This window comes from Erinaceus europaeus, chromosome 6 (genome assembly GCF_950295315.1).
Source record: "Erinaceus europaeus chromosome 6, mEriEur2.1, whole genome shotgun sequence".
Taxonomy (NCBI): domain Eukaryota; kingdom Metazoa; phylum Chordata; class Mammalia; order Eulipotyphla; family Erinaceidae; genus Erinaceus; species Erinaceus europaeus.
In genome coordinates, this window is record NC_080167.1 from 25,235,524 (window position 1) to 25,249,172 (window position 13,649).

At 38.4% G+C, this 13,649-nt stretch overlaps 1 protein-coding gene across 3 annotated transcripts in view; it reads right to left on the bottom strand.

Annotated features, from left to right (window-relative positions):
- RYR2 (ryanodine receptor 2) overlaps window positions 1-13,649 on the bottom strand; it is an 820,963-nt gene that overhangs the window by 154,374 nt on the left and 652,940 nt on the right. For all 3 annotated transcript variants that reach the window (XM_060191940.1, XM_060191939.1, XM_060191938.1), the window contains 2 exons: window positions 10,371-10,448; window positions 9,088-9,163 (listed from right to left, as the gene is read on the bottom strand). In XM_060191940.1, the coding sequence (XP_060047923.1) occupies window positions 9,088-9,163; window positions 10,371-10,448 (154 nt within the window). The remainder of the gene's footprint in view (window positions 1-9,087; window positions 9,164-10,370; window positions 10,449-13,649) is intronic.

The window sequence follows — 13,649 nt, forward strand, 5'->3', positions numbered from 1 at the left end:
ATAACCTCAAGGAGCAGATAACCCTGGGGAGAAAAAAAATCTAGAAAATGCTTGAATTTAATAAATAATAGAAAATGCTACAAAACTATGAAAGTTTCAAAAATGCATAGGTAATTACAAACAAAAGTCTGGCATAATAAGGAGTACTGCTAAAGTTCCAGCAAAAATAAGAAGCACAGTATGCCTCAAATTTAATTTCTTTAAAAAAAAAAAAAATGAAGCCAGACAGCGGCACACCTGGTTAAGTGAACACATTACAGCAGTGTGTAAGTACCTGGATTCAAGCACTTGATTTCCACCTGCAGGGGAAAAGCTTCATAAGCAGTAAAGCCGTGCTGCAGGTGTCTCTCTCTGTTTCTCACTCGCTATACCCTTTCCTTCTAAATTTCTCTGTCCTATCAAATAAAATAAAGTTTAAAAAAGAATACTACATTTATTTATTTTTAAAGAGAGAAGTACAGAGAGGAGAGAAGTGGAGAAAGAGAAATAGAGAGAGACTCCCTACTGCTCAGCTCTGGTTTATGGTGGTGCTGGGGTCTGAATCTGGGACCTGTGAGCCATAGGTACAAAAAGCTTTTTGTATAACCATTATGCAATCTCCCCAGCCCTCCAAACTTAGTTTCTAAAATACACAAGAAATACATCCTGTATGGAATATGGACATTCCTTAAAATATAACAGCTAAAGGAATTCCAAAATAAAAGTAATGGAAAAATGTCTTTTTTTTTAAATTATGGTGACAATATAGAAGCAATTAAATCAGTGTCCAATGTGTTTTATCCAGGAACTAATTTAACAAGCACAAGCAAAGAATATTTCCCACACATAAAACAAGCAAATAAGAAGGCAGTGGAGAAAATACCATGTTTTCCCAGTTTGCTTTGACTGAGTACCATCTACAGAAATACAATCATGCACTAAAACTTATGGCCATTAGGGGTCACTATACACTCATGAATGCAAAGAGACACTCAGAACTACCAAGAAAAACTTCATAACAAGAGCTCATCAGGTACTTTGCAATATGATAATAATAGTATAAAGGAAAATAGAATTGTCAGAAAGTAACACTACCAAACATTCCTGACTAGGAAGAAAGAGAGAATAAACTTGTTAAGTGTACTGGGAAGAAATTTCATTTCTATTTTAACCAAAGATATAATTTAACAACATGCTTTATGAAAACATTATAAGCATTGTACCATTGAACCATTGTAATCATCACCTAATTAGCACTTCATTATTGCATTCAATCATTGATTCCTAGAAAATTATTTTAATTTGGTCACTTAATTTGTAATCCATAATGATTCTGAGGTGGAATATGAGGTGGAATCCTTTTTTTTTTTTTTTTTTTCCTCCAGGGTTATTGCTGGGCTCGGTGCCTGCACCACGAATCCACCGCTCCTGGAGGCCATTTTTCCCCCTTTCGTTGCCTTTGTTGTCGTAGCCTCGTTGTGGTTATTATTACCATTGTTGATGTTGTTCGTTGTTGGATAGGACAGAGAGAAATGGAGAGGAGGGGAAGACAGAGAGGGGGAGAGAAAGATAGACACCTGCAGACCTGCTTCACCGCCTGTGAAGCGACTCCCCTGCAGGTGGGGAGCGGGGGCTCGAACCGGGATCCTTACGCCCATCACTTGCGCTTTGCGCCAGGTGCGCTTAACCCACTGCCCACCGCCCGACCCCCACGAGGTGGAATTCTAGCAGGTACTTTGGGGAGGACAGAGAGAGGAAAGGAAAAGGAGCTTTCAAAATCAGCATTTTGAAAATACTAAGTATCTTCTGATTCTACGTCTCTACTAAATTAAATAGAGATGATATTTTAAAACCAGCCAGCAAACAAGATGTTATGTTTTTTATTACTATGACCCACATAGTCAATGACTGCCACCTCTCCAGATTCAAAGGAGGTCTCGAAACTTTACATCAGGCTCAACCTGACGCTGTTGACTGGCTACGGAAGAAGGGCAAACGCTAGAAGAAGAACTATGTTACTTGATTGTGTTGTAAGTCTTTGCTACAGGCCTCATATATAAATATCTTACATGCAGAAAGGTAAGGAAATAAGCTAGATACAAAAGGAAATGAGCATGCTATAATTCTAAATCAATGTCTCAAACATGCCAGTACTGGCTTGTGAACTCTTAACAATAAAGAATCAAGACTGGGGGTGCGTGGTGATGCAGAAAGTAGCATTCACATGTTACCATGTGCCAGAACCAGGGTTCAAGTCCATGATCCCCAGCTGAAGAAGGGAAGTTTCATGAGTGGTAAAGCAGTGCTATAGGTATCTCTCCTTTTCTATATTTCTGACATGCTATAAAAAAAAAAGGCAACTTGGAGCAGTGAAATCTTGCAGATACGAAACCCCAGTGATAACCGTGGTGGCTAATAATAATACTGTTTAAGAATTATTGAATTTGGCTTCATGACAGATTATCATGACTCAAATTCCTTGAAGTAGCAGTGGGGAAAAAAATTAAAAGGAATGTCAGGGGAGCTGTGTGTGGGTACACTTGGTTGAGTACATGTTATAAGGCATATGAGCATGGGTTTAAGCCCCTGGTCCCTACCTGTTTCATAATCAGTGTAGCAATACTGCAGATGTCTCTCTGTCTGTCTTCCACTCTACCTCCTCCTCTCCTCTTGATGTCTCTCTATCTCTACTCAATAAATAAATAGGAAAGCCAGTGCTTCACATTTTTCACGGTGGGGAGTGGGGCCCTCATCCTTGTGCATGGTAATACTTGTGCTTAATGCAGTGTGCAACGGCCTGCTCGCCCCTCCCAATTATTTCTACTAATACAGATTAAAATTATCTTAATAAGAAGTCAGGTGGTAGCGCAGTGGGTTAAGCACACTTGGCACAAAGCACAAAGCGCAAGGACCAGCATAAGGATTCAGGTTCCAGCCCCAGGCTCCCCACAGCAGGGAAGTCGCTTCACAGGCAGTGAAGCAGGTCTGCAGGTGTCTTATCTTTCTCCCCCCTCTCTGTCTTCGCCTCCTCTCTCCATTTCTCTATGTCCTATGCAACAACAACGACATCAATAACTACAATAAGAAAACAACAAGGGCAACAAAAGGGAATTAAAACAATTAAGTTAAAAAATTCTCTTAGTATATAAAGTGTATAGTAAGTGTACCGTTTGTGCCTTCTGCTTTCCTTCTAAACTCTTCAATATTCCTAAGGAAGATGGAAAAGATATTAAACAGATAATCCGAATGAATGAAATAGAAATTTTCTCTGTGTTTTTGTAAAGCAGATTAATTTCCTGCAGACACAAAAATCTGTATGAGAGCCCAGAATGGGGCTGGAAAAATAGCTCATTTGGACAGTGTACTGTTTTGCTAAGTGTACAGCCCAGGCTCCAGTAGGCCTCCATCACTGTAGGCTTCTGCGCTGTGGTTTCTTTTCTTCTTTTTCTCTGTGCCTCTCTGTATCTGAAAAAGTCAGGTCACAGAAGTGAAACCTGAGATGATGCAAGCAAACAAGCAAAAAACACTAAACCAAAGAATAAGAGGAGGTTGAAACCTACCTTAGTTTGTATACTGATTCTTTTAGGTGTCTAACTATCTGCCTGACTCCAAATAGCAGTCTTTTCCTCTAGATCCTTTCTTCCTGTGTTTTTTTTTTTCTCTCTTGCTGTTTTTCTCTTTCTTCTTTCTCTGCCTGTATCTCTCTGCTTTTCTGTATCTCTCTCATACTCACTTTCTCTAAGACACACACACACACACACAAACACACACGCAGTTTTTTGAGTAGCTTTTCTTTCCAACTCTCATTTCTCTTTTTTTACTAATCTCTACAACATACAAGCCAAAGTGCAGTGCAGTTTACTTCAAAATCTTAGTTAGTGGGGGGAAACAGTTCAATTGGCAGAAGTACTAGACTAGCACCACATGTACCAAAGGTCATAGTCTGGCTTGTTCTGTCTCTTACATTCTGCCTAATGTAAAACTCTCTAGCTTTCATATAATAAATAAAATAGACACCTCACTTAATGGTCTATTATTTTGGTCTTAATTCTTTTTCAAAATAAGAGATGAAAAAATGTACTCTTGTGTCAACAACTATATTATAAACTATTGCCCCCCAACAAAATGATTTGGATAGAACATATTAAATATCTATAAAAATAGGAAGTATTCATGCAGTGTGTGTATAGTAGGAAGAATAACACTTTGAAGACTAGAAAAGATTTGATAAACAAGTGAAGAACAGTAGTATTTTGTATAATTGCAGAAAAGTAACATAATAACAGCTATACTGTACAAAAGAGAGAGAATGGATTGCATAATAGAAAAGGATATGATAGAAGAAATATTTAAGTTGAGGAGGGATCTCAAGCAAGAAGATCTAAGTAGACTGGCATCTCATATACATAGGTATTTAGGTACATATGGCAAGATTTATGGCTATCTACATACTACAGTGAACAAGAAAGTATCGTTGAAATTCTGACACTTAAAGAAATATGCACCAATTGTCTGGGAATTATAGAGTTTCCATCCTGAAACAATTGTCGGTATATTCGAACCATTTAAAAAAGAAAAACAAAAAACAAAAAACGTGGTGAGTCAGGCGTTAGCGCAGCAGGTTAAGCGCACGTGGCGCAAAGCACAAGAACCAGCGCAAGGATCCCGGTTCTTGCCCCCAGCTCCCCACCTGCAGGGGAGTCGCTTCACAGGCAGTGAAGCAGGTCTGCAGGTGTCTATCTTTCTCTCCCCCTCTCTGTCTTCCCCTCCTCTCTCCATTTCTCTCTGTCCTATCCAACAGCGATGACATCATAACAATAATAACTACAACAACAAGGGCAACAAAAGGGAAAATAAATAAATAAATAAATAAATATTTTTTAAAAATTAAAAAAAAACACACACACACACACAAAAACGTAAAATAGGGGCCAGGTGGTGGCACACCTGTTTGAGTGCACATGTTACAGTGCTACAAGGAAGTCCCCAGTCTCCATCTGCGGGGGGAAAGCTTCACCAGCGGTGAAGTAATGCTACAATTGTGTCTCTGTCTCTCCCTTTCCTCTCAATTTCTGGCTGCATCTACCCAATAAGTAAATCAAGATAATAAAAATCAATAAAAAGGTAAAATACTTTTCTTTTTTTGCTCCCAGGTTTATCGCTGGGGCCTGCACTGAGTCCACTGTTCCTAGAAGCCATTCTTTCCTTTTTTTAAATTGGATAATACAGACAGAAATTGAGAGAGGAGGAAAAGATAGGGGGAGATAAAGATAGATACCTGCAGACCTGCTTCACAGCTTATGAAGCAACCCCCCTACAGGTGGGGAGCCGGGGGCTCTAACCGGGATCCTTGCGCGAGTCCTAGTGTTTAGTACTATGTACCCTTAACTCTGCACCACCGCGCAGCACCCCCAAATCACATTCTTTCTTTTTTTCTCTTTTATTATCTAAAAGGGCTGAATACATGGTCTATATCATATATTCATGTAGTCAAATTCTGTTGCTTTGTAAGTAGAATTTTATTTCTATTTTTTCATATTTATTTCCCCTTTTGTTGACCTTGTTGTTTTTCATAGTTGTAGTTATTATTATTGTTGATGTCATTGTTAGAAAGGACAGAGAAGGCTTTCTCTCCTCTCCTCTCCTCTCCCGGATCAACTAGGAATACCAAAGGAGACCACCCGGACCGAAACAAGACAGGACTAGAATGACCACAGGAACCCAGTAAATCACCCGTGAGTACAAACACGCGTGGCTGGTGACAGAGAGGAGAGAGGGGCCTAAGGAGAGATTAAGTGACTGCTAACAGTTCGACAGTTTGTCAGTGGAGACACCACCTCCAGTCTGCTCCACCAACAAGGGGACAGCTGAAGGGAGGAAAGGACTCCCCAGAGACTCACCAAGTACAACTCTGAGTCTCCATTGCTACTACCCTCAGAATCTGGAGCAGCAACAGGGAGGGACACCAGGGCACAGAGATCTAACCAGGAAACTCAGGAGAAGACCTATACCTCGGTGGCATAGCTGAAGGGCTGTGAAAGTCTCTTTGCATAACCACTGGATTATCTCTGCCACACCCTGCTTTATCTCTTGGTCAGGCGTCATTGATTAAGCCAAGAAGCCTATTGATAGTTTAAAAGCCCTCAGGCTACCATAGCCTACAGGGGAAAAAAAAAAGGCTTTTACACCACTGAACTCCAACTCAGGGATTGAAAAACCTCTTAACTTATATAAAATGGTTAAAACAACAAGAAAAAATAATGGAGACTCGAACCAGGACAAGAGTCCAGCTAAAAGTCCTCCAGAGGGTGAAGCACAAAACAACGAGTTCAACATCCAAACATTAGCTAAGGAAATAATAACAGGAGTGAGTAAAGAATTTGAAAAAATTGTAATCAGAACTGCAGGAACAACAAATGAGAATATGGAAGAAAATTCTAATAATCTCATGGTTATTAGAGAGCTGAAAGCTGAAATTGCTGAGCTAAGAAGGCAACTAGCTGAACAAGCTAAAACAGTATCAGAGCAGGGCAACAAAATAGATGAACTCCAGAAAGCAGTAGAGGGCAGAGAGAATAGAATCAATGAGGCTGAAGACAGAATTAGCAAGATTGAGGATGAATTAGAGACAACTAAAGAAGAAGTAAGAGATCTCAAAAAGAGATTAAGAGATGCTGAAAACAACAACAGAGTCCTATGGGATGACTTCAAAAGAAACAATATACGCATTATTGGCTTACCAGAGGAAGAAAGAGAAGGGGAGGAAGAAAGCGTTCTCCAGGCCATAATAGCTGAAAATTTCTCTAGTCTAGACAACACCAAAGACATAAAGATTCAAGAAGCCCAGAGGGTCCCAAACAGAATTAACCCAGACCTAAAGACACCAAGACATGTCATACTTAGATTGGAAAGGAATAAGGATAAAGAAAGGATCCTCAAGGCTGCAAGAGAAAAACAAAGAGTCACCTACAAAGGAAAACCCATAAGATTAGCAGCAGACTTCTCCATACAAACACTACAGGCCAGAAGAGAATGGCAAGATATCTATCGAGTGCTCAAAGAGAAAGGCTTTCAGCCAAGAATACTATATCCTGCTAGATTGTCATTCAGACTAGATGGAAGCATCAAAACCTTCTCAGACAAGCAACAGTTGAAGGAAGCAACCATCACCAAGCCTGCCTTGAAAGAAGTTCTGAAAGGTTTCCTATAAACAACCAGACCACCACAAATAGAACATATATCAAAACACTCTAAAACTCTACAAGAATGGCGTTAAAATATCTTCAATCTTTGATATCAATAAATGTGAATGGCCTGAATTCACCTATTAAAAGACACAGAGTAGGAAGATGGATCAGAAAACACAACCCAACAATATGTTGTCTACAGGAAACTCACCTAACACAACAAGACAAACACAGACTTAAAGTGAAAGGATGGAAAACTATCATTCAAGCCAATGGCCCACAAAAAAGGGCAGGAACAGCTATTCTCATATCTGACATGATAGACTTTAAAATACATAAGATTAAAAAAGATAGGAATGGATACTACTTAATGCTCAGAGGATCAGTCAATCAAGAGGACTTAACAATTATTAATATCTATGCACCCAATGAGAAGCCATCTAAATACATCAAACTTCTATTGAAAGAGCTACAGCAATATATTAACAGTAACACAATCATAGTAGGGGACTTCAACACCCCACTATCTCAACTTGACAGATCATCCAGGAAGAAAATCAGTAAAGACATAAGGGAGCTAAATGAAGAGATAGATAACCTAGAACTATTGGACATTTTCAGAGTCATTCAGAGCAAGTTGTGGTATATATACACAATGGAATACTACTCAGCTGTAAAAAATGGTGACTTCACCGTTTTCAGCTGATCTTGGATGGACCTTGAAAAAATCATGTTGAGTGAAATAAGTCAGAAACAGAAGGATGAATATGGGATGATCTCACTCTCAGGCAGAAGTTGAAAAACAAGATTAGAAAAGAAAACACAAGTCGAACCTGAAATGGAATTGGAGTATTACACCAAAGTAAAAGACTCTGGGGTGGGTGGGTGGGTGGGGAGAATACAGGTCCATGAAAAATGATGAATGAAATAGTGGGGGTTTTATTGCTAAATGGGAATCTGGGGAATGTTATGCATGTAAAAAAAAAAAAAAAGAAGTAGAAACGCAAAGCAGAAATTGACTGAGTTTGGAGTATGGCACCAAAGTGAGAAAGCAGAAGTATACTAGAGTTTGCAGTGAGTACCTCCCTAATACTTCCTCTCCACTTTTCCAAGCTTTGGGTCCATGATTGCTCAACAATTTGTTTGGCTTTGTATGTTAACTCTCTTTTCAGTCACCAGGATCCAGGTATCATCAGGATGCCGGCCAGACTTCCCTGGATTGAAGACACCACCAATGTGTCCTGGAGCTCAGCTTCCCCAGAGACCCATCCTACTAGGGAAAGAGAGAGGCAGACTGGGAGTATGGACTGACCAGTCAACGCCCATGTTCAGCGAGGAAGCAATTACAGAAGCCAGACCTTCTACCTTCTGCAACCCTCAATGACACTGGGTCCATGCTCCCAGAGGGATAGAGAATGGGAAAGCTATTGGGGGAGGGGGTGGGATATGGAGATTGGGCGGTGGGAATTGTGTGGAGTTGTACCCCTCCTACCCTATGGTTTTGTTAATTAATCCTTTCTTAAATAAAAAAAAAGAAAAAAAAAAAGAAAGGACAGAGAAATGGAGAGAGGAGGGGAAGACAGAGAAGGGGAAAGAAAGACACCTGCTTCACCACCTGTGAAGCGACTCCCCTGCAGGTGGGGAGCTGGGGGTTCGAACCCGGATCCTCAAGCCGGTCCTTGCGCTTTGCACCACGTTTGCTTAACCCACTGCACTACCGCCGGACTTCCCCTTAAGTAGAACTTTTAGAAAATATTACCTTTGGTAGTCTGGGAGGTGGGGCAGTGGATGGACTCAGAAACATGAGGTCTGAGTTCGACCCCTGTCTTGGGCCAGAGTGATGCTCCACTTCTCCTTCCTCCTTTCCTCCTTCTCTCCTCACTCACAAATAAATGAAATATTTTATAAAAGAAAACACTACCTTTGGACTCCAGCTCCATCTTCTTTTTCTTTGCCCATATATTATGATAATTCTCAGCCATCATTTCTGCCATGGCCTTAAATGAATAAAATATTTAGCTGTTAAATTATATGTTAAGGAGTAGAAAAACTTTTTCACACACTAAAATCAGAATGTGATATAAATTAACAAATCATACCATGTTACCATAATAATGCATCAAAATATAACCAATAGCAACTATATTATTTGGAATCTGAATCTCAGAGAATTCTAATCTGGGAGATTACACAGTACTAAATAGAGATGATTTGATGGGAAATGTCATAATTAGTCAGAAGGGTTAAATTGCCTGATGCTATAATTCAGTCATAAAGCTTCACACCAGGGTCAGGTGGTGGAAAATCTGAGTAAAGCACATGCATTACGGTGTACAAGAAACCAAGTTCAAACCCTCACCCCCCCAACCTGCAGTGGAAGAATTTCAGGAGCAATGAAACAGTGCTGCAGGTCTCTCTCTCCCACTCCCCTCTCAATTTATGTCTCAATGCAAAATACATACGTAAGTTAGTAAAATATTTTTTAAAAGAAAGCTTTACATTATCTATGGGGGTCTGATTAAAAACTGAATTTATTTAAAAATCTTAATTTTGTTCACAGAGTTTTAAAAGATCATCAAAAGTCATTAAACATTCAATGTAAACAAACACTGTAATGAGCAGGATCAATCAATATCCTAGATTAGGTGAGAAAGATGGCACAAGACCTTTCCTAAACCTTATGACTTTAATAATATTACCCCTCAGGCTCCTCTCACATTTAATTTTCAAGGTTATAGTGTTATTTTAGTTAAGCTATACAGCAACAATGACAAAGGGTATGCCAAGTCAATTAATACTACATATATTTTGTCTTCATATGCTTATTTCTCTTATAAAAATTCTGACATCGCCAATACCATTTCTGATCATTATAGTAACTTCTTGACTTAGATTTCATGGCAATACATTTTATATTTCAGCAAAATTATCAATCTCGAAGTAGGATCCACAGTGACAAAGGGAAACTTTAGATAAAACTAAAGATGGAGCAAGCACAATTCTATCCCTATATCAAAGTACATAAGTAAAGTGCATATGTTTAAAGGAGTAATTGCGTAATTAAGAACATAATCTATAAATTCCATGAACCCCTGATAAGATCTCTATAGTCAACCTATTCACCCTGCAAAACATACACAGGAATGTATTACAGAATGCTTTAAAAATAAAAACTGCACAATCTCCTTTTAAGCTAATACTTACATGCAGATCTCTGGAGAGTGTGACATTGCTCATGTCAATGGCTCTAGGGCTATAGCCATGAGCGGCATCTACAGAAATCTAGAAAATTGAGGTAGAAAAATAACAATTCAATTAAAAAAACAAGTTTTTTTTAAATTTTTTAAAATATTTTATTTTATTTATTCCCTTTTGTTGCCCTTGTTGTTTTATTGTTGTAGTTATTATTGTTGTTGTTGTTGGATAGGACAGAGAGAAATGGAGAGAGGAGGGGAAGACAGAGAGGAGGAGAGAAAGATAGACACCTGCAGACCTGCTTCACCGCCTGTGAAGCGACTCCCCTGCAGGTGGGGAGCCGGGGTTCAAACCAGGATCCTTATGCTGGTCCTTGTGCTTTGCGCCACCTGCGCTTAACCTGCTGCGCTACAGCCCAGCTCCCAAAAAAACAAGTTTTAAAAAAGATAAGGCAAGTCAAAACCAAATGATGTCACTTAGAGGTGGAATTAAAGAACTGAGTAAAAGGCAATCATGGGATGCAACTTAGACTAGCTGTGGTCTACTGTAATAGAGTCAAAGAAATTGGGCGGGTTGGGGAGGGTGCAGGGGGCCTTCAAGAAGGAGTTAGGAGGACGCTGGGGACTGAGTGTATTATAGTGAAAGGAGATATCATGTGGAGATAAGAAACTGTTCATGTGACAACTGTCTTATAAATCATTATTCCCCATCCAAATAAAGTGATTTGAATATTAAAATAAGAAATACAAGGCAAACTACCTTCAAAACAGAATGTTCTCTCAGAGACCATTGAGAAGTATTCACATAAACTGATTTTGCAAATGTGGATAGCAAAATAAATTACATGTGGGGTTTTTTTTTTTGGTAATTATTCAATAACAGATTCTAATATCTTTAAAGTCTAAAAACAATTAGCCAGAATTCAACAGATTTTGTTGTGAGTTCAAGATTCTGAAATAATACCTCAGTGAAAGGCTTATTGTACTGCTGCGTTCCTTACAAATTCTAATTAATTACAATAAAATATATTCTTCATTATATAAGCCATAGTTGATCAAAGTGATCAAATAACATTATGGATCAAATGTTAAGACACAAAAATGAACATCTTAATTTTAACTTTAAAAGTACACCACCAACAGTATTTAATGATTCACAAGATAATCAGATTTACAAAGATAAGCTCTATAACTAGAAAATTATTCCATTTGGAAATTTTACAAGTAAAACAAATTTCAACTATAAGAAAGTTTCACTTACTGTCTGGCTGTTATTCATGTCATCCACTGACATACGAGAATGTGTCATAGAAATGAGCTCTGAGGGTTATGTGGTGGCAAACCCAGTTGAGCACATGTTACAATGTGCAAGGGCCCAGGTTCAAATCCCCAGTCCTCACTTGCCAGTTGGGGGGGAGGTTCACAAGTGGTGAAGCCATGTTACAGGAGTTTCTCTCTGTCTCCCTCTCTTCCTCTCTCTATCTCTTCCTACTTCTCCCTTCTCTCTCGAATTCTCTGTTTCTATATAATAAATAGAGATAATTTTTTAAAGAATGTAAAGTAAAATATTTTTTTAAAAAGTCCTGAGTCATGCTTATAAATCTAAAATTAAATCTTTATAGATTTCACAATTATATATCCATATATCCCCTTGTATACATGAATAAACAAAAATAACTGGTAAAATATAGCTTTCATCTATACTTTTAAAACAAAAGAGTGGCTACCATCTGCTTTCCTTAATTATTGGCTTAAGGTATATATTTAACTTACAGGTGAGTTTTGACTGAACTCTGACTTCCATAATGCTGCACTGCACAGAATCAACTAATAGAGGGATGCATAATAAATCATATTGGTTTTCTCCTTCAAAAGTTCCAGAAAGGAAATTAACATCTACAGATATAACCAAGGTTACCTAGTTAAACATTTGGGCAGGTATGATTCTAACTCAGTTCTACATCTTTCTAACTGTCCTCTTTTATACTGACTATTGAGCTATACATTTTACCAATCTACTATAGCCTTCCCCTCAAATGGTATTTCACTTTCTCTTTCTCTCTCTTCTTCTTTCTATTTTATTTAATAGGACAGAGAGAAATTGAGAAGGGAGAGGGAGATAAGGAGGAAGAGAGAAAGATAAACACCTGCAAAACTGCTTTGCCTTTTGTGAAGCTGACCCTGCAGGTAGGGAGTGGGAGCTTGAACCCAGGTCCTTGAGCTTGGTAATATATGCAATTAACTGAGCTGCCCGCAGTGATATTACTCTTCAAATTGTAAGAATCCAGGTTTTCTTTCATGCTACCATCCACTGGATTCTTTAAATTTGGCACTCCTACCCATGTCCGAAACCATGACAATTCACAAACCACCTGCTGACTCCCCACTCAGATCAACCACCTCTTTCTCTTAGTCTCCTACTTTGTTTCTTCTTTCACAAATTACTCTTTTAAAAAAATGTATATATTTTATTTTAATTTTTGGATAGAGACAGAGAAATTGAAAAGGAAAGGGGAAGCAGGGAGGGAGAAAGGTAGGAAGGAAGGAAGGAAGGAAGGAAGGAAGGAAGGAAGGAAGGAAGGGAAAGAAAGGACCTAAGGAAGAAAGGAAGACACCTACAGCACTACATTATTTGTGAAACTTTCCCTTACAGGTGAAGATTGGGGTTTGTACTGAGATCCTTGGGCAGTGTAACGTGTGTAGTCCACCAGATGTGCTAACACACACACACACACACACACACACACACTACTGTGTTTTTCTAGGTTTATCCACTTCTTGCCTTATTCAAATTGCTTTCTTTCAGTGTCCATATTCACATCTACTTGAAATACTTCACTTATCAGACATTTTTTTAAATTAATCAACTGATAAAATCCAACATTAATGCTATTTTCTAGATTCATATTTTCAAGTATTCATTGTTATCTGTATTTGGGATTAAATACCTGTATTAACTTTCTAATGCATAAGAGATTACCACAAACTGAGCAACTTAAAACACCTGAAAAGTAAAAAGCTCTTATATACCAAAAGAGAAGATCATAAAATGAAAAGGCAATCTAGAAATTAAGAGATGAGATTTGCATGTCACATGTCTACAAAGGCTTAATAGCAGAAATACATAAAGAAATCATACAGTCTGACAGCCCCCCCCAAATCTCATTTAATCTTTAGAATTAGTCTGAAAGTAGATATTATAGAGAAGCTATTATTTTTTAACATTTCTAAATGAATAAAAGAGGGTCAAAATGGGTACATCATCTTAAAAGGCCTATCACATAAATAG